Here is a 21,004-nt window from a genome sequence, read left to right on the forward strand (position 1 = left end):
CACTATTTGGAAGAAGAGCAGGGGGTTAAGTACTTTTGAAGTGTAGTCACTGTCATTATGTAGGAAACATACCATCCAACTTCACACAGAATGCTCCCGCAGACAGAATGTGACAAAGACCAAGATAAAAGCAAAGTACCGCGGATGCTGGAAATCTGAAACAAAAACAGAAAATGCTGGAAAAACTCAGCAGGTCTAGCAGCATCTGTGGAGAGAGAAACCTGCTCAGTTTTCTGAGCATTTTCTGTTTTTGTGACAAAGACCAATCTGATTTTGTGATGTTAATTAAGTAAAGACTTGCATTTATACCAGGTTTTTCATGACCAACAAACATCCCAGAGTTCTTATAGTCAATGAAGCACTTTTAAAGTGCAATCACTGTTGTAATGTAGAAAACACAGCTGCTACTTTGCACACAGCAAACTCCTACAAACAGCAATGTGATAATGACCAGACAATCTGTTTGTGTGATATTGATTGAGGGATAAATATCGGCCAGGTCACTGGAGAGAACTCCCCAGCTCTTCTTCCAAATAGTGCCATGGGATCTTTTCATACACCTGAGAGGGCAGACAATGCCTTGATTTAATGCCTCATCCGAAAGATGACACCTCTGACAGTGCAGCACTCCATCAGTATTGCACTGGCGTGTCAGCCTTGCTTTTTGTGCTCAAGGCCTGGAGTAGGACTTAAACCCAAACCTTCTGACTTAGGTGCAAGAGTGCTACCAACAGAGCCACAACTGGCAACAAAGGACAAACAACAAGATAAAAGCAAAATACTGTGGATGATGGAAATCAGTTCTGAAGAAGTCATATGGACTCGAAATGTTAACTCTGTCTTTCTCCCCAAAGATGCTGTCAGACCTGCTGACCAGCAATTTTTGTTTTTGTTAAAGGACAAACAACCATAATTTGATTCACATCTAGGACCAAGATTCTGCATCTTGACTAATCTACAAATCAAAAACTGGCCATGGAAATTGGAGACAGTTCGAGTCTTCATTTGAAAGTTTAAAAGAAGAATTTGCATATAGCACCTTTCTTGAGCTCAAGATATCCTGTTTACAGCCAAAGTATTTTGAAGTCTAACCACTGTTGTAATATAAAGAAAGATAACCTCCATTTTAACCTTGACTATAAATACAGAAGTCTCCCAAATTGTAACAAGACGAAATATGCATCTTCGACGTTTGCTTCAGAGTAAATACTAAAACAATAAAAGAGTGGCATATATCTTACAGAAATGATTCAAAATGTCTCACATTCAATTAATTATTTTAAAGTGCAACGAGTGTTGCTGAGGTAGGCAATACCGTTATCATTTTGTAAAAAGATCCCACAAACTGCAGTGAGATGATTGACCAGTTCATTTTAATGCTACCTTTTAACATCCACGTCCCATTCAAAAGTAATTCAAATGAACCGATTCTGGCATTCGACACTGCATTGGAGTGTCAAGTCCAAATGATATGCTCAAATCTTCAATATATTGAGATTTCAGTTTAAAATGCTCTAACTGTGTTGGAACTGCTGTCGGGCAAACATTTTTATTACCATTTCCAGACCTGCTGAGTTTTTCCAAGTAATTCTGTTTTTATTTTTATTACCAACTTTATTAAGCTTGGTGTTTTTGTTTATACGGGTATTAAAATAATCGGACCATCAGAAAACCTATTAGCCTGCAAAGAAACATTGTAAACTGGGGTAACGTTGTTCATAACATGGAGACCTTGTCACATGCTGCACTATTGTATCTATTTCTTACACATTTGAGTGACAGACACCGCCCGCTTTTTATTGGCTAACGGGCTTTGTTAACATCCTGTTTTAAAACGTTGCTAACCAAAATATTGGGGCATTTGTTTGGTTGACTTGTCAATCATAAGAAAAGCACGTTTTACTTCACTCGTGATTAAAGGGTATCCACGTAGATGAGTTGTTTTTTGGGCTTTTAAAGAGGGAGACGCGTGTTCCGCTGCCTGCTGGGAGTTGTAGTCCATTTCCGCCTCCCGGCCGCCGGAAGCAGCAGGACAGGCCGAGGTTCAGGACTACAGCTCCCAACAGGCACCGCGGCAAACGCCTGGCGTCAGCTCCATCGCCGTGGCACTTTCGATCCGCTTTATGCTGCAAAGGGAGAGCGAGAAAATAAACAGGAAGTCTAGCTGAGAATGCAATCCCATCCAGAATAGAACACTATCGACTAAATTTAACGATGATTGGATCCAGCCAGCTGGCACAGAGCGATTAGAGCTAAAGCCGGTCCGAAGTCGCGGCTGAAGCGCCTCGGGGCGCAGTATGAATCCAGGTTGTTGTTGGAGCGTTAGGGCGGACCGCGGTGCGCTCTGGGAAGCGTAGTTCCTGGTCTGCCGGAGTTCCCGCCCGAGCGCTTGGAGAGCGGCTTCAGGAGGACTACAATTCCCATCATGCCACGGCGGTTGGCCGCCATCTTCCGTCCTCCGCTCTGCCTCCCCCCTCCCCACCCCCTCGTTTGCGTCAAGCGGTGCTGTGTTCTACGCCATGAATACGCGTCAAAAGCAGCCAAACGGGTCAAAACAGAGAGAAAAGGGAAAGCAAATGTTTTAAAAAAATATATATATATTTCAAAAGAATCTAAGCGGGCGCGGCTCGGGTTTGGGGAGATTTTAATATAATCCGACCGACATCCCGCGTCCCTGCTGCGGATTCGCTTCCAATGAAGTTTGTCGGCGGTCCCGGCGGAGGCCGCTGCTTCTGCTGCCACCCAAGTGTCCGGTAGGCAAATCGGAGCATCCCCCCCCAACCCAACCCCCCCGTCCCTCAACTTGGAGGCACAACGTTTGCCATCTGCGGTGCTTTTTTTTGCCGCCCTCGTCGTCAAGATGGTCGCTTGGAGTGAAGGCGCCTTGTGGCCGGGCCCTGTGGTGGGAACCCGACCGGGTCTCAGCGAGTGAGGGTAGAAGAAGCAGCAGCAACTCCTTGTCGCCTTTAGGAAAAAGACAACTCGCCGCGGGCCTTGGAGACCCCGCTACTTCGAATGGCTCCTTGAGAAATCACGACGGGTTTAATCTGAGGGATGCACGTTGAAAACTTTGTCTAGAAACTCCAACCTTCCTTCTCCCCCCTCCACCTCCTCTTAACAGTGCACAGTTTAATTTAGTGAAGTATCTGACAAGAGTTGTTCTGAATCCGGCAGAAACAGAATAGAACGCCATCAGGAATTAATTTTCACTTTTTACACTGCCTTTTTGCATCAAATGAAAGAAGATTCTGTATTCCACAGGAGGAGAACGGGCTCCCAACGCACCATTTTGGTGATACTTGTTACACAGGAAGAAAACGACGCTCTTTTGGGAATTTTACCAATTTTGTGAATTCTGACGGAACTTAAAACCGAAGTTACTGACTGCAATTATTCCCATGCCGAAGCAAGTTTTCTTTTTTGTCCATTACGTTGTTCTTACTGAAGTCGCCATGTCAGGTTGCTGTACAAGATTAAAGATAATTTGGTGAACGTCGCTTTCAACATTTATATGAAATCTGATTCTACTGGCGTGTTGAGATCGTGCAGTATTATATGGTTTATAATCAGCAAATCGGATTCGCTATGATAGGAAAGACGCAAAGTGTTTAAGAGTAGTTGTACTTTGAATGCAGAGCATGTGTAAATACTGGAAGGGACGTGTCAGAACATATTACAGTGGGTGCCAGTTTTCTTCCTCATGGTTGGAATTACATTGCCTTAATTATCTGGAACTAAAACTGACCTTCGTTTGAAATCAAAATTGTAACTGCTGAGAAGTACCAGCATATTTAAGCATGTGCTTGTACCTCTGACTTTACGAATAATTGGGACAACACCTGGATCTTTTTCCTTTAATAAAGATGCAAAATTTTTTTTTTTCTAAGACGTGGAAGATTTGAATGAATTGGAAACGACATGCATTTTATAGGGCAGTAGTCATGGCCTTTTATTTAAGGAAAGAAAAAAGCCACTGTGTTTGAATTTAAGATTTTTTTGTGTAAAACATTTTGTCAGTTATGGCTGAAGAAGTATCACAGGCTGAGATCGACCCAGACTTTGAACCACAGAGCCGCCCCAGATCCTGCACTTGGCCTTTGCCGAGACCAGATCTAACAACTGTCAAACAGGAGGACTCTGCCTCAGGAACCCCAACTGAAGAAGAAAAGCAGGATGTTTCCGATTCTAGTGCTGTAAAATCAGAGAGTGAAACTAGTCTGAATGCAGAGGTTTGTTCCCAAGTTGGTGCAACAAGTGCTCAACGGAAGAGTTCCGCTAGAAGGAATGCATGGGGCCATCAATCGTATGCTGACCTTATCACCAAAGCAATTGAGAGTTCTCCTGACAAGAGGCTGACTCTATCTCAGATCTATGACTGGATGGTCAAATCTGTGCCTTACTTCAAGGACAAGGGAGATAGCAACAGTTCAGCTGGATGGAAGGTAAGAATTCAGTTCTTGGGATGGTGGGAGTTTAGTGTTTATTTTGAATCATCTGATGCTTGGATTTGGTTCCAGATCATAAATTAAGAATTATTGTTCGTTTCAATGACTGAAACTCTTGTTGATACACGATTAAGTGTGCTGGCGTATTGCATTACTGTTGAAGGTCAGCAGTAATTTGATTTATAGCCATGATTATTGGTTGCTTTTTTAAAATTCATTTACGGAATGTGGGCGTTGCTGGCTAGGCCAGCATTTATTACCATCTTTTTTTCCCCCTTTTTTTAATTTCACACTTCCAAATATTTTGAAGATCAGATTTGCTTGTTTTCAGCATATCCTATACTAAAAGTGAGATCTACATCATCCAGAACTGACTCATGCAGGGTATGGCTGTACCATCAGCAGCAATCTGCTTGATTATGTTGACAATCTCTTCGTGGGAGGGCATTGTAGTTGAGCTTGATCATGCCCTCAGTTAAGATGTGCTTTTCAGTATTGTCACTCGATACTACTCGAGCAGAGTACCTGCCCTTTTTTTCCTTTAAAAACTGACCGTGCAGGGGGACCAGTTGTAGTGCCTTTGGTTTTGATCTGTCTAAGATCGGGTAACTTGGGAGGGACCAGGAGCGATCTGGCGGCTTCAGATGCAATGTTTTACAACATCGGTGATCATGACTCTCCATCTTTCACAGCATTTTATAGCAGCCACATATTTGAGTTGTTGTCATATCTTGTACCTGTTCTGCTTCTCAAGCTGTCAGAATATTTCCTCCTTTGTTTCCCTCTTGCTCTGCTGCCCTCAATTTCCCCAGTCTCACTACCATATGTCCTAGTTTCTTTAAGTACACCCCCAAAGAATTGTAGTTGTCTCTTGGTGATCCTCTCAAGTTATTCTTGTGTGCCTGCTTTCTTCAAAACATTCTCAACTAATCCTCATCATGTGTCTCAGAAACTACATCTCTTGTAGTCTATAGTTTATCTTCCATTATTTTGCTTAGATTCCAACTTCTGCATTCACAAAATAACGTTAACCAGGTGTAACGTTTTGGTAACCTCATTCTACTTTCCACAGAGATGTCCTTATTTCTAAAGAGTTCTGATGTTTTTGTGACGTTTGCACTTTCTGATGTCTTGATCACTTTTCCCATAAGATGTTATTAGGTTACCCAGATAAGTTAGGTAGAATCATTTTCTTATTTCTTTCAATTCCACTGTTATTTTACGTCTAGATATAATCCTTTCTTTGATATTACTGTGCACAATGTTTTGCTGCAGTTTAATGATAATCCATATGTTGCTGTTTGTTACATTTGTGCCTAGAAGTCTTTGTAGATTTTCCTCTGTATCAGCCATAATTACTGTCTTCCATGTATCTCAGATTATTTATATTCTGTCCACCTACTGCAATTCCTGGTAACTCTGATAGATATCTTCTATTCATTTCACTCTAACGACAGAAAAGATCTGGAGTTAAAACACAACCTTGTTGCATGCTTTTTTATAGCTATCCATTAGCTGCATTCATTGCCTATTCTGACTGCTGCTGTTGGCCCTGGTATTTTCTGAAGCAGTCTTAACTTGGACGTAGAAGGGAAAGATTTATGTAGCATTTCAAACATCTGTTCATGCCTTGGTGTAATCTATAAAGCACAGGTATACATCTTTTTGGACTTCTATTGCTCTCTCTTATAAATCTTAGTACAAATATTGCATTTCTTGTTCCTTTTCCTTTATGTTCTTATATCTATGGTCAGGTTCTGTTTTGTGCCCTCATCATGATGATTCTTAGAATGATTTTGATTATGTGACTGATGAGGCTGATTTTTCTATGAAGTTCATATTCTGTTGCACCTGGTCTTTTAGGAGGTAGTGCTAGCTAGCCTCAATCTAAAATACCTTATGACCGCATCACACATTGTGTATTTACTAAAAGCCATGAGGGGAGTAAAAGTATTTGTTATTGTATTGATATGTGTAATATTTTAAATTTAGAATATTGTTTGTAAAAGATTAGAATTATTTGCAATCTTGCCTCTGATTAAAATTACAATTACGCAATCTTTTTTTCTGAGACTGGTTATATAATATAAAGCATGCTTATTTGGAGTGTTCAGTCAACAATGGTTATGGGTAGACCTACAGGCTCCAGTCCAGCAGCGGCCTCTGTCTGGCCTCTCACATGATTGATTTAATAGCCATTTTCAAAGGCAAACAGCCTTTATCTTTCAATGCCTTCCCACAAAACCTGTACCATACCACTCTGAAAGATTCATCCTCAAAGTCAGGTATATTTTGCAAATTGCAAAGTAAACCTCTTGTGACATTCCTTGTGGAGCATATACTCTTTGTCTTTATAAAACAGCATCAGAAATAGAATACCTGCAATACAATGTATTATTGTTCTGTTAACGTGGAGTTTTATGTATTTTGACTTGTCCCTTCAAGGTCACCAGATTGATTTGCAGTAAGTAGGCTTGTGTTGGTTAATTAGATGGTAATATGGTTTGGCACCTGGTTGTGAGTGCCTGGTTCAGCCCCAAGGTTACAAAGCCAGTAATGTTTTTTTTGTATTGCATTTGTAATGTGGTATCAGAGGTTTGATAGGATATTTGCTGTGAAACATGAATGTTTAAATGCTATTGAAATTTTCTAGTATCAGCCCCATGTTACCCGATCCTTCAAATGTCTTAAGAAGTTACCTCTTGTCAGTAAAGTGCAGTTATTCACACCAGATGCCACCGTAAATTATTATACAGCTGTATGGCAGAATGTTATGGAATTTAATAAATTTTGCTTAAAATTTCTACTCCGTCCTTACCTTTCACATGATTTGTTTCCCATCCTATCCCTTGGAACAGGCTTTGCACTGACCTTAACGCACCGATTCCCATAACCTCTGGAGTGCACTTCTTCCCACCAGATTTGCTGTAAGTTTCCCATTTACTTCTCCCAATTTCTGTCTCTGTCATATCTTCCTCATGATGCCACTTTCCACATCAGGGCTTTTGAAATATCCTATTTCCTCTCTGCTGAGGTAGACTGAAACCTAAATTGGGTTTGTCCCATTTCTCAGGCTTCTGCACCCCGCCCATCCACACTTTGTTGACTAGTCCCTCTTTGGCCTTCTATGTTTTTCTAATGAAGCTTGATCCAGGTTGAGAATAGGATGACATCTTTATACTTAATACTTTTGTAACCTTCTGGCCTTCATTTTGATTTCAATAACTTCAGACCTTAACTATAGCTCCCACTTTCTCTTTGCGCTGGCAATGTGATATGGGTGTGTGAGCCTTTCTGGGGACAGGGAGAAGGAGTAGATTAATGTTTAGGGTGGAGACCTTCCACTCAAACACTGCTGGCAAGGCAATTTGCAGCCTTGGTGCTGACCCTGCCCTTTTCATCTTCCAGGCTTTTGCCTGCTGAAGTCTGCTGTGCTGGTCCAGTTTTCCAAACTTCCATTTTTTACCTGCGTTGTTTCCTCCCTCAGCTATTTACATGTTCTTTGTGGTCTTGTGAATGCCATTTATTTCTCACTCGCTTGCTCTGTGTCTCCCTCGCATGCTCTCTGTGTTTGTCAACAAAATATCTTTTTTAATTGTCCAGAAAAAAGATTTTTAGGAGAGAGGAATAAACTAATAAAAAGTACTTGCATGTTAAGATGAGGGGAGAAAAAAATTCTAACAGAAAATCATCTGGCAGTTAGGCTGCAGTTGGAACCCATGATGAATTGTTTGGCTCCCTATATCTTTTTAAGTCTTTTTTTCTCTTGAGTCTTGGGGTCAACATGTCAAATCAGTGGTATGAAAGTCGGATGAGTTCTATATGGGTGGGCAATCCATCTGCCTCTTTACTCCCCAGACAGTGGGGTTGGAAATTATCTCCAATTGCATATTACCAAACCATTTTCTGTTGGTGGGTGAGTGTATGCACATTCCAGATGACTGAAAGAACTGACTGCAAGAAATTTGCCTATAATGTTGTTATGTAACAGGAAATACATGTTTTCATATTAGTAAATAATATATGCTGATAGATTCTAGTGCTACACCATGGGAAAAGCAGTCCTCTCAAAACTGGCCAAAAATGGAAATGTTGTCAGAATGTATTGCTGAATTGTTTGGTGTAATTTAATTGGTGATATACATTAAGGTATAGTTCTATTGTTGTGAGTCCCCTAACAGTAGTTACGCTGTAGGACAGAGTATAGAGGAAAAAATAAATGGGGCATGTAAGAAGGTAACAATCATGGGTAGCTTTAATCCATGTGTAGATTGGCCAATCAGATTGGCAAAGGTGGCCTGGAAAATGAGTTTGCAGAGTGTATTCGGGACAATTTCTTAGAGCGGTACATATAGCTCCAACCACAGACCAGGCTATTCTACACCTGGTAATGAGACAGGATTAACCACTAACCTCATAGTGAAGGAACCACTAGGTGACAGCGATCATAACATGATAGATTTTTGCATTCAGTTTGAAGGTGAGAACTGTGGGTTTAAAGCTAAATAATGGTAATTATACAGGCAAGAGTTGGCTAAAGTGGACTGGGAAACTAGGTTAAAAGGTAGGAGAGTAGAAATGCAATTGCAGACTTTTAAGAAGATATTTAATAACACTCACCAAAGATTTATCCCAGTGAGAATAAAACACTCTAGGAGAATCATGCATCACCCATGGCCAAATAAGGAAATTAATGATAGCATCAAATTGAAAGAAACACTGTTCAAGTCTGCGAAGATTAGTGGTAGCTCATAGGGTTGGATAGATTTTAAGAACCAGCAAAGAATGACTAAAGAGGGAGAAATTAGAGAAATGAGAGAAAGCTAGCTAGAAATATAAAAACGGTAAAAGTTTCTACAAGTATTTAAACAGGAAAAGAGTAGCTAAGGCAAGGGGTGGTCCTCTAATGAGTGAGTCTGGAATTATTAATGGAAAACAAGAAAATGTGGAAGCGTTGAACAGGTATTTTGTGTCTGTCTTCACGATAAAAGACTTACAAAACTTTCCAAAGACACTTAAATCAAGAAGTGAAAGAGAGGGGAGGACCTTGAAACAATCACCAGGGAAGAGGTACAGGGAAAACCAAAAGGCTGACAAGTCCCCTGGACCTGATGGCCTGCATCATAGGGTCTTAGAAGAAGTGTCTGCAGAGATAGTAGGGGCATTTGTTATAATCTTCCAAAATCACTTATATTCTGGAAAGTTCCCTATAGATTGGACAATAGCTAAATATAACACCATTATTCATGAAACGAGGGTGACAGAAAGCGGGAAACTACTGGCCAGTTAGCCTGACATCTATCTTAGGGAAATTGCTAGAATCCATTATTAAGGAGGTTATAGCAGGATACTTACAAAATTATATTGGATTAGGTAGAGCCAACATGGTTTTGTGAAAGGGAAATTGTGTTTAACAATTTTATTAGAGTTCTTTCAGAAAGTAACAGGCAAGGTGGATAAAGGGGAACCTGTAGATGTGGCCTACTTGGATTTCCAAAAGGTTACTACACAAGATAAGAGCTCATGATGTAGGGAATAGCATATTAGTATGGATACAGGGTTGATTAGCTAACAAGAAGCAGAGAGTTGGGATAAATGGGTCTTTTTTTGGTTTGGCAAGTTGTAACTAGTGGAGTGCCACAGAGATCAGTGGTACCTCAACTAGTTACAATCTATATCAATGACTTGGATGAAGGGACCTAATGTATGGTAGCTAAATTTGCTGATGACACCAAGTTAGGTAGGACAGTAAGTTATCAAGACGAGGTAAAGAGCCTACAAAGTGATTATAGATAGGCTAAGTGAGTGGGCAAAAGTTTTGCAGATGGAGTATAATGTGGGGATATGTGAGGTTGTCCACTTGGCCAGGAAGAATAGAAAAACACTCTGCTATTTAAATAGAGAGAGATTACAAAATTTGGTACATGAATGACAAAATATTAGTAGGCAGATACAGCAAGTGATTAAGGAGGCAAATGGAATAATGGTATTTATTGTAAGGGGAATGAAATATAAAAGTAGGGAAGTTTTACTGCAGCTGTACAGGCCATTACTCCAGATATGATCTCACCATCTGCTCCGTATTGATCTCCTTATTTCAAAAAGGATACAACAGTGTTAGAAACAGTTCAGAAGAGGTTCACTCAACTTATTCCTGGGATAAAGGAAAGTTGAACAGGTTGGGCCTCTACCCATTAGAGTTGAGCAGAATGAAAGGTGGTCTTATTGAAACATAAGACCTTGAGGGGATTTAATAGGGTAGATACTGAGTGGATGTTTTCTCTTGTCGGAGAGATTGGAATTAGGGGATACAGTTTTAAAAATAAGAAATCTCCCTTTTAAGATGGAGCTGAGGGACTTTTTTTTTTTGAGTGTTGTTAGCCTGTGGAATTCTCTTCCAGAGGAAGCAGTGGAGGCTGGGTCATTGAATTTATTCAAGGTTGAGTTAGATTTTTGATGGACAAGGGAGTCAAGGGTTATGGAGGGAAGACGGAGATAGAGCCGAGACCACCAAGATCATGGCTGATCTGATATCGAATGCTGGAGCAGGCTTGAAGGGCCGAATGGCCTACACCTCCTAAGTCATAGATTTCTACGTTCATTACTGTATTAAAAACTTTTACAGTAACATCAGTTCTGTGTACTGTAAACAACTTCATGGACATTTAGTTTCTTTCCATTTTCATCTTGACAACTCATAACCTCTCTATGAAGCGTAACACTGCCCCAAGACTTGCATATTCTTACACTTGAGTTCCTAGGAAGTATGGACACAAGAAAAAGCTTGTTCTTAAGAAGTCACGTTGGACTTGAAATGTTAACTCTGTTTTTCTCTCTCTACAGATGCTACCAGACCTGCTGAGTTTTTTCAGAACTTTTCAGATTTCCAGCCTCTGGAGTATTTTGTTTTTATATTTATTGTTGAAATATAAGCTTCCTGCAAAACTTCCTACCCCACCTCATTTGTTCTCGGCACCTGAAAACTGTAGAACTATCATCCTACCGCTGTTTTACCATTCTCTGAGAACCTATAAACTTTAGAAACCTCAAATAAAAACAGGAAATGCTAGAAACACTCAGGAGGTCAGGCAGCATCAATGGAGAGGGAAAAAAAGTTAAAGTTTCAACTGAACTTTTGTCATCTCCAGGTTCATTGACTTAAAAGGTTAACTTTGTTTTTCTCTCCACACTTGCTGAATATTTCTTGCCTTTTCTGTTTTTATTTTGGATTCCCAGCATTGTAAGTATTTTGCTTTTGTTCTTTTGCAAACCCAAGTTTAGCTTCACCTTATTCTGGTTTCTCACATCCTCTTTTCACTTTTCATCAACCATGGTAATTGTTTGCCTTGGGCCCTTCAAAGAATTTTCATCAATTATTCTATGATTCAGTAAACATCTATGAAGAATATAGATCTCATATTTCACTGTTTCTTTTTCTCATTTAATTGTAAAATTTAAAATGTTTTATACCCAAAATTAAAAATCAAAAAGCTGATTTGGGGTGATAGGGATTCTGATTCTTCAAAGGGACTTTGTTTGCTACCCTGGACCCTGTTCAGCCATTCAGGTCATTAAAAAAGTATGGGCATCTGTTCGGCCAGGGCTGGGATTGAAATTTGAGACCCCAGTACAGAGACTGTAAACAGGCTTGCAGCTGTTGGTTATGTAACCAGCACAACGGTTTTTTGGAAATATTGGACTTGCGTAAACTTGAAAGGAGATTGACAAGTCAGAATGTATTAAATCTGTTCGTTTTGTCTGTTTAGTTATAAGAGTCCCTGCATGTACAATAAAGTAAAGATTAATCACTGCTTGAGTCACTTCGTTTTTAAAAAAAACTTAAAGGAATCTCCAAATCAATTCAGAGTTAATTCTTATTGAAATGTAGCATCTTAACCTTACACATTGAATCTTTTGTTAGAAAACAAGAGCATCAGCATTTAAGCTCTAGTCACTTGTGCCAAGAAAAGGAATATGATTTGTCATCCCTAGTTCCTTCAGTTATTCTTGAGTTTAGATTTTGCCAGATCTGATGAGATGGAATTTTTAGAGAAGCTGACAAGTAAATTGTAGCACAGAAGGAGGCCATTCAACTCATTGTTTTTGTGTCGGCTCTCTGCAAGAGTAACTCAGCTAGTCCCACTCCACCCACCTCATCTGCTCAGCCCTGCAATTTTTTTTAAGTTAAAGAATTTGTTACTGGCTTAACTGTATTCTCTTCAGTATCACAGAGCATTTCTAGTTACTTCTGCCATGGAATAACAACTGAATTGGTATTTCCAATACCCTGGAATCAGTAAAATTGTTGGTGAGTGACTGACTGAGTGTCCAGTGGACTGGTGTATCTATTATACTGCTAAAATGTACTCTATTTCTATTTCAGTCCCGGTGTTATCTGGTATACTGCTAGTTACATTTTTCTGTTTGACTTGAAAATACTGGCAGGAACATAACAGTGACCTGTCTGGAGTTTGCTTTTCATCATTTATGGCAGTGGAAATTATGCAGCGTTCCCAGACAGCTTCTGGCCATGGTATAAAGCCATAAAATGTAATAATAAGACAGGACTAAGAAACATTGGCCAGTAAGACTAAAGATATTTTACTTTCAGAATTGTGACCATTTTAACGAGTCTGATTCCTGTTGAAGGTGGCTTTTAGATTTATATTGTATGCTATAACCTCCCGATGTGTAGTTTTTGTGGTCGGATACCATTCAAGTTTGGCATTCCTGCACAGAAAGGCTCTTGTGTTTATGTTGGGGAGAGGGAAGCTGCTAGTTTTAAGAGACAATATTCTCATTGTAAGCCTGCACTAGAGGAAAATAGAATTGAAACTGGGCAAGTCTGTCTGATGTAGCTGCAGATGTGTTTCAAACTTCAGAGGAAAAAGAATGCCTGCCAATTAAATTCCTATTGAGATTCTGATTTTTATCTTTTTGTGAGAGTGGAAAGATTCTTTTTCTTTGTATGTCCATGTAGTAAGTAAAAGACAACAGTGCTCTTTTCATTGCTGTATTTTCCTTTAAAATTTAAAACTTTGGCAAGACTTGCAACCTTAGTATGTTGTTGCCTTTTTTAAAACAAAATGCTTGTTCATCCACATTCGGATTCTCTCAAATCTGCATGGTTGTGTTTGAAAGCTTTTTTTTAACCCCAAGGCAAGACAATTGTTTTTAACATGTTTTATTTCATGAAACCAAGCATCACCATCAAATGAATTATAGTTTGAAATGGTAAAACTGGTAAATGTTTAATAATTAAGTCTAGTTGAAAACCTTTTTAATTTAACTGTAGAGAAAAAGTATATACTGCTGTGATATAGTAGTGATATATTATTACAGTATGTAAAATAGGATACACTGCCTAGTTTTACATATCTGAACAGTTTAACCATCTTTAGGTGGATGGGAGCAGCCTAGCTGGACAGAATTGCATAAGTGGCATTCCTCCCCTTGCCTGCTGAATGATTTGTGTTAGGTCACTTTCTACAATTGGAGCAAATAGTGGTATATTTGCTCAGATGTATTCTTTCCCTTCCCTTCTTTCGCTCCCTTTTGTGGGGTTGTGTTGTGAGGCTTCTGAAAGAAGATCTGTTAGTCAGGCCGCCAGGAAGGAATTCTGTGAGATTTTTCTCAGCCCTAGGCAGAGTCTGTACACAACCCAGTGGCATTATGAGGTGTGTCATCCACATGTCTGGTGAGTGTAATGGCAGCAAGGCTGAGGCAGAGTACCTAAAAAGATCACTTAGAACTTCAATAATTTTATTACAATCTACAGTGAAGGTATTGAGAAAATACTGGATAGAATGTGGAGAGAAAGCAAGAGTGTAATTAAAACTAAAACATGAAATAAACTGACTAAGAGCTGAAACTAAAAGAGAAAAATGCAAGAACATTAAGCAAATATGGCTTCAAATGTGAGAGTTGTATTGAACTAAGGTGAGATGGGGGAGTAGGAGAGGAAAGAAGAACTAAAATAGTGGCTGAGGATATTGCAGCTTCATTTCCAGCTACCACCTGCCTTACCATACTGTTGATCAAGTACAGTTATTAGCATTTTGGTGAGGGTATAATAAGTAGACTTGGACATCACAGCAATATAGTTGGTGCTGCTGTTGCAAATTTTGAAATTAGCTATACTGTGTTTTGCAGATTCTCGTGAGTTAACATTAACTTGGTTAGTTGTTGGGCCCAAGGTGCTTTAATGTGTCTGCCAAATAAAGAACATTACAGTTCAGTAATGTCTTTGCCTGTGCAAAGTGTTTTTCTGTTTAACAATCGACAAAGACCGCACACATGTAGGAAACTTGTTATGTAGCCTGTGACCATTGCCTGTTTTTCTTTTTAGACAATGAACAGTATATTTGTACCAAATTTAGGCTAATAAAACATGCTTATTTCTGCTAAATCTTAAAACCACCCTGCTAATGTAGCAGCATAATTTATTGAAACAGCAAGTATATAAAACTTGACTTCCACACAACTTGACTTGAGTGTTTTCTCATCAGCAAACGTGGCTTAAGACTCAAAAGTAAATAGATTAAATTATGTAAAATGAAACCACTGTGAAATCCATGCAATAAGATAAAGGCAAAATACTGCGGATGCTGGAAATCTAAAACAAAAACAAAAAATGCTGGAAAAACTCAGGTCTGACAGCATCTGTGGAGAGAAAGACAGAGTTAACGTTTCAAGCCTGTATGTCGTCTTCAGAGCTTTAGGAGTCATACAGACTTGAAACATTAACTCTGTCTTTCTCTCCACAGATGCTGTCAGACCTGCTGAGTTTTTGTTTTTGTGTGTGAAATCCATGCAAGTAGTCTTTATTTAGCTTGTATGGAATGGACACACTCTACTGCTGTCTGTGAGAAATCTGAACATCAGATTACTATTTTCTTTTGGAGCACTTTGGCATCATTGTCAAGTTGATCTTGTCTGGTTGCTCCACCTACTTCTGAATTGGCTCACTAATTTAGAACAGTTGGGAAAATGGTACACTATTACCTTGTTTCATACACACACATGTTGAATTTAAACAAAAGCCCAGATCTTGAAGTCAGTGGTGAAACAAGGGTGCTTGTTACTGACCTGGAAGTAAGTCTCGCTGAGAGATCCAGCTCGCCCTATGGCGAGAGCTTTAGCACTTTCAGCGTGCAATTGATTGTATTGTTTAATGGGGATTCCCAGCGTTGAGTTGCAGCAGTTTCATCAGCTGTGCAAGCAGCCAATCAAGTTAAATAATTCTCAGTTAGCCAGCCAGGAAAAGTATTGTAGCCGATGAGGTTTAACCGAGGCGCGATTATTGCTTATTGAAAACTTTTCCCAATACCCCGCTTTGACGACTTGAAATATAGTCGGCAATGGCAATTTTTGACAGTCTCTGCGGGGAAAAAAAAAATAATCATTGCTTTTTAAACATTGGTTACAGAGCAAAATAAAGTTTGGGACATACTCTGAGGTTAAGGTAGAAACTGAAATATCATGAACAAACTTCAAAAAAAAAAATCCAATAGTCATAATGGAGACATTTAATACATTTTTCAGGGCCAGATTGGTTATTCTACAGTAGTTATTTCTCAGATTGACATTAAAACCCCTTAGTGAACAAGGTTTATTTTAAAATGGGGTTTCTAACAGTGATATGAAAGTGCACAAAGGGAAGTTCTTGTTAGATCGATTCTTTTTGCTGATTGCTGGCTCGTGGCAGGGGGGAGATCTCCAAACTTGAAAGCACACCACAGACAAAATTACATTTAAAGCTGATGATATTAATGCTTGAAAGCTTTGGTCCCTCCTTCATTACGTTCCACAAAACCTTGTCTCAACCAGTCACTACCCAGGAGATTGTCATTGCCTGGCACTTGTGTGGCACGAATGTTACTTGCCACTTGTTAGCCCAAACCTGGATATAGTCCAGGTCTTGTTGCATTGGGATATGGACTGCAGCGGTTCAAGGCAGCAGCTCGCCACCACCTTCTCCAGGGCAATTAGAGATGGGCAATAAATGCTGGCCTAGCCAGCGACACCCGCGTCCCACAAATGAATAAAAAAAATCAGGATTCTATTCAGATGTTTATTACTATCACTAGGTTAGAGTACAAAAGACTAACAATTGCATATTTATTAACAAAAACAGAATTACCTGGAAAAACTCAGCAGGTCTAGCAGCATCGGTGGAGAAGAAAACAGTTGACGTTTCGAGTCCTCATGACCCTTTGGCACAACTGAAGTATAGTTAGGAGAGAGGTGAAATATAAGATGGTCTAAGGTGGGGGGCGGGGGGAGAGAGAAGTTGAGGGTGGGGTGGTTGTGGGGACAAGCAAGCAGTGATAGGAGCAGATAATCAAAAGATGTCACAGACAAAAGGATCAAAGAGGTGTTGAAGGTGGTGATATTATCTAAGAAAAGTGCTAATTAAGAATGGATGGCAGGATACTCAAGGTACAGCTCTAGTGGGGGTGGGGTGGAAAGACTAACAAAGTATTAGTTGTAGATTTAAAAATAATGGAAATAGGTGGGAAAAGAAGAATCTATATAAATTATTGAAAAAAAAAAGGGAGGAGGAAGAAACGGGGTGGGGATGGGGGGGGAGGGGGGAGTTTAAGATCTAAAGTTGTTCAATTCAATATTCAGGCCGGAAGGCTGTAAAGTGCCTAGTCGGAAGATGAGGTGCTGTTCCTCCAGTTTGCGTTGGGCTTCACTGGAACAATGCAGCAAGCCAAGGACAGACATGTGGGCAAGAGAACAGGGTGGAGTGTTAAAATGGCAAGCGACAGGGAGGTTTGGGTCTTTCTTGCGGACAGACCGCAGGTGTTCTGCAAAGCGGTCGCCCAGTTTGCGTTTGGTCTCTCCAATGTAGAGGAGACCGCATTGGGAGCAACTAATGCAGTAGACTAAGTTAGGGGAAATGCAAGTGAAATGCTGCTTCACTTGAAAGGAATGTTTGGGCCCTTGGACAGTGAGGAGAGAGGAAGTGAAGGGGAAGGTGTTGCATCTTCTGCGTGGGCATGGGGAGGTGCCATAGGTGGGGGTTGAGGAGTAGGGGGTGATGGAGGAGTGGACCAGGGTGTCCCGGAGGGAACGATCCCTACGGAATGCGGCCGGGGGGGGGGTGAAGGGAAGATGTGTTTGGTGGTGGCATCATGCTGGAGTTGGCGGAAATGGCGGAGGATGATCCTTTGAATGCGGAGGCTGGTGGGGTGATAAGTGAGGACAAGGGGGACCCTATCATGTTTCTGGGAGGGAGGAGAAGGCGTGAGGGCGGATGCGCGGGATATGGGCCAGACACGATTGAGGGCCCCGTCAACGACCGTGGGTGGAAAACCTCGGTTAAGGAAGAAGGAGGACATGTCAGAGGAGCTGTTTTTGAAGGTAGCGTCATCAGAACAGATGCGACGGAGGCGAACGAACTGAGAGTCAGCCTGTTCCTGCCCCACGGAACTCATTTCTCGTTACCTTGACTCCCTTCTCTCTCCCCTTGTCCAGTCCCTTCCCACCTATCTGTGATTCCTCTGACACCTTACGTCACATCAACAATTTCCAGTTCCCTGGCCCCAACCGCTTCCTCTTCACCATGGACGTCCAATCTCTCTACACCTCCATTCCCCACCAGGATGGTCTGAGAGGGCCCTTAGCTTCTTCCTTGAACAGAGGCCCGAACAATCCCCATCCATCACTACTCTCCTCCGTCTGGCTGAACTTGTTCTCACACTGAACAATTTCTCCTTTAACTCCTCTCACTTCCTCCAAATAAAAGGTGTGGCTATGGGTACCCGCATGGGCCCCAGCTATGCCTGTCTCTTTATGGGGTATGTGGAACATTCCTTGTTCCAGTCCTACTCCGGCCCCCTCTCACAACTCTTTCTCCTGTACATCGATGATTACTTCGGTGCTGCTTCATGCACTCGTCGGGACCTGGAAAAATTTATTAATTTTGCTTCCAATCTCCACCCCTCCATCATTTTCACATGGTCCATCTCTGACACTTCTCTTCCCTTCCTTGACCTCTCTGTCTCAATTTCTGATGATAGACTGTCCACCAATATCCATTACAAGCCTACCGACTCCCACAGCTACCTCGACTACAGCTCCTCACACCCCGCTTCCTGTAAGGACTCCATCCCATTCTCTCAGTTCGTTCGCCTCCGTCGCATCTGTTCTGATGACGCTACCTTCAAAAACAGCTCCTCTGACATGTCCTCCTTCTTCCTTAACCGAGGTTTTCCACCCACGGTCGTTGACGGGGCCCTCAATCGTGTCCGGCCCATATCCCGCGCATCCGCCCTCACGCCTTCTCCTCCCTCCCAGAAACATGATAGGGTCCCCCTTGTCCTCACTTATCACCCCACCAGCCTCCGCATTCAAAGGATCACCCTCCGCCATTTCCGCCAACTCCAGCATGATGCCACCACCAAACACATCTTCCCTTCACCCCCCCACTGGCGGCATTCCGTAGGGATCGTTCCCTCCGGGACACCCTGGTCCACTCCTCCATCACCCCCTACTCCTCAACCCCCACCTATGGCACCTCCCCATGCCCACGCAGAAGATGCAACACCTTCCCCTTCACTTCCTCTCTCCTCACTGTCCAAGGGCCCAAACATTCCTTTCAAGTGAAGCAGCATTTCACTTGCATTTCCCCTAACTTAGTCTACTGCATTAGTTGCTCCCAATGCGGTCTCCTCTACATTGGAGAGACCAAACGCAAACTGGGCGACCGCTTTGCAGAACACCTGCGGTCTGTCCGCAAGAAAGACCCAAACCTCCCTGTCGCTTGCCATTTTAACACTCCACCCTGTTCTCTTGCCCACATGTCTGTCCTTGGCTTGCTGCATTGTTCCAGTGAAGCCCAACGCAAACTGGAGGAACAGCACCTCATCTTCCGACTAGGCACTTTACAGCCTTCCGGCCTGAATATTGAATTGAACAACTTTAGATCTTAAACTCCCCCCTCCCCCCCCATCCCCACCCCGTTTCTTCCTCCTCCCTTTTTTTTTTCAATAATTTATATAGATTCTTCTTTTCCCACCTATTTCCATTATTTTTAAATCTACAACTAATACTTTGTTAGTCTTTCCACCCCACCCCCACTAGAGCTGTACCTTGAGTATCCTGCCATCCATTCTTAATTAGCACTTTTCTTAGATAATATCACCACCTTCAACACCTCTTTGATCCTTTTGTCTGTGACATCTTTTGATTATCTGCTCCTATCACTGCTTGCTTGTCCCCACAACCACCCCACCCTCAACTTCTCTCTCCCCCCGCCCCCCACCTTAGACCATCTTATATTTCACCTCTCTCCTAACTATACTTCAGTTGTGCCAAAGGGTCATGAGGACTCGAAACGTCAACTGTTTTCTTCTCCACCGATGCTGCTAGACCTGCTGAGTTTTTCCAGGTAATTCTGTTTTTGTTAATAAATATGCAATTCTGTTAGTCTTTTGTACTCTAACCTAGTGATAGTAATAAACATCTGAATAGAATCCTGATTTTTTTTATTCATTTGTGGGACGCGGGTGTCGCTGGCTAGGCCAGCATTTATTGCCCATCTCTAATTGCCCTGGAGAAGGTGGTGGCGAGCTGCTGCCTTGAACCGCTGCAGTCCATATCCCAATGCAACAAGACCTGGACTATATCCAGGTTTGGGCTAACAAGTGGCAAGTAACATTCGTGCCACACAAGTGCCAGGCAATGACAATCTCCTGGGTAGTGACTGGTTGAGACAAGGTTTTGTGGAACGTAATGAAGGAGGGACCAAAGCTTTCAAGCATTAATATCATCAGCTTTAAATGTAATTTTGTCTGTGGTGTGCTTTCAAGATTGGAGATCTCCTTTCCCTCCTTCCCTACTTGTAACCTTTCATAATTATTGCATCGGCCGCATGTCACCGGTTCTTATCTCCAGGCTGTATTTCTTAAAGCAAGTAAGTAATAATTCTCACGTGTTTTCTTAAATTAACTATTTTCTGATTATGGGATGTTTTATTTTGTCAAATGTGTAAAGTTTATTGCATATGCTGTAACTTTAGAGGAGGCTTGTGGGAGATTGTGGTTAGTTTAAAACAAGATTTTCTCTTTGTTTCACTTTTTAACATTTGGAGCCTTTGGTAGCCTGCAATTTAGTAAGTGCAAGTTTCATTCTAATTAGGTTACATCTTAAAAACAAGAATTTACTCATTACTTTTGAAACCTTTCTCAACATGTGTACTCTCCTGGGTGGATGGCAGGTTGAGACAAGCTCTTGGAGAACATAACGAAGGAGACAACAAAGCTTTTAAGCATTAAAACGATCAGCTTTAAATGTAATTTTGGCTCTAGTGTGCTTTCAAGATTGGAAATCTCCTTTCCCTTCTTCCCTACCTGTAACCTTTCATAACTGTTGTATCAGCCACATGTCACCAGTTGTTATCTCCAGACTGAAAATCTTGTGGTTGTTGATTCATAGCATTGATGTTTTTTCTTGGACTTTCCAACCACCACATAAAAAATAAATGCATGGTTATTTTGGCTTTCGTGGAAAAAATTAGAAGCTATTGGAATGGATTTGATTTGGGATGT

General features: G+C 41.2%; 1 protein-coding gene and 1 non-coding gene across 3 annotated transcripts in view; both read left to right on the top strand.

Moving 5' to 3' along the window:
* The first annotated feature begins 3,899 nt into the window (after positions 1-3,899).
* The window catches only part of LOC144683943 (forkhead box protein O1-like), a 42,636-nt gene continuing 25,531 nt past the window's right edge, over positions 3,900-21,004 (top strand). For both annotated transcript variants that reach the window (XM_078547553.1, XM_078547554.1), the window contains exon 1: positions 3,900-4,442. In XM_078547553.1, the coding sequence (XP_078403679.1) occupies positions 4,020-4,442 (423 nt within the window). In that variant the 5' untranslated portion in view covers positions 3,900-4,019. The remainder of the gene's footprint in view (positions 4,443-21,004) is intronic.
* On the top strand, positions 15,696-15,834 carry LOC144684102 (U4 spliceosomal RNA). Its single transcript, XR_013577389.1, has one exon. It is a non-coding gene; the product is annotated as a U4 spliceosomal RNA (small nuclear RNA).

This window comes from Cetorhinus maximus, chromosome 8, assembly GCF_964194155.1.
Source record: "Cetorhinus maximus chromosome 8, sCetMax3.hap1.1, whole genome shotgun sequence".
NCBI lineage: Eukaryota > Metazoa > Chordata > Chondrichthyes > Lamniformes > Cetorhinidae > Cetorhinus > Cetorhinus maximus.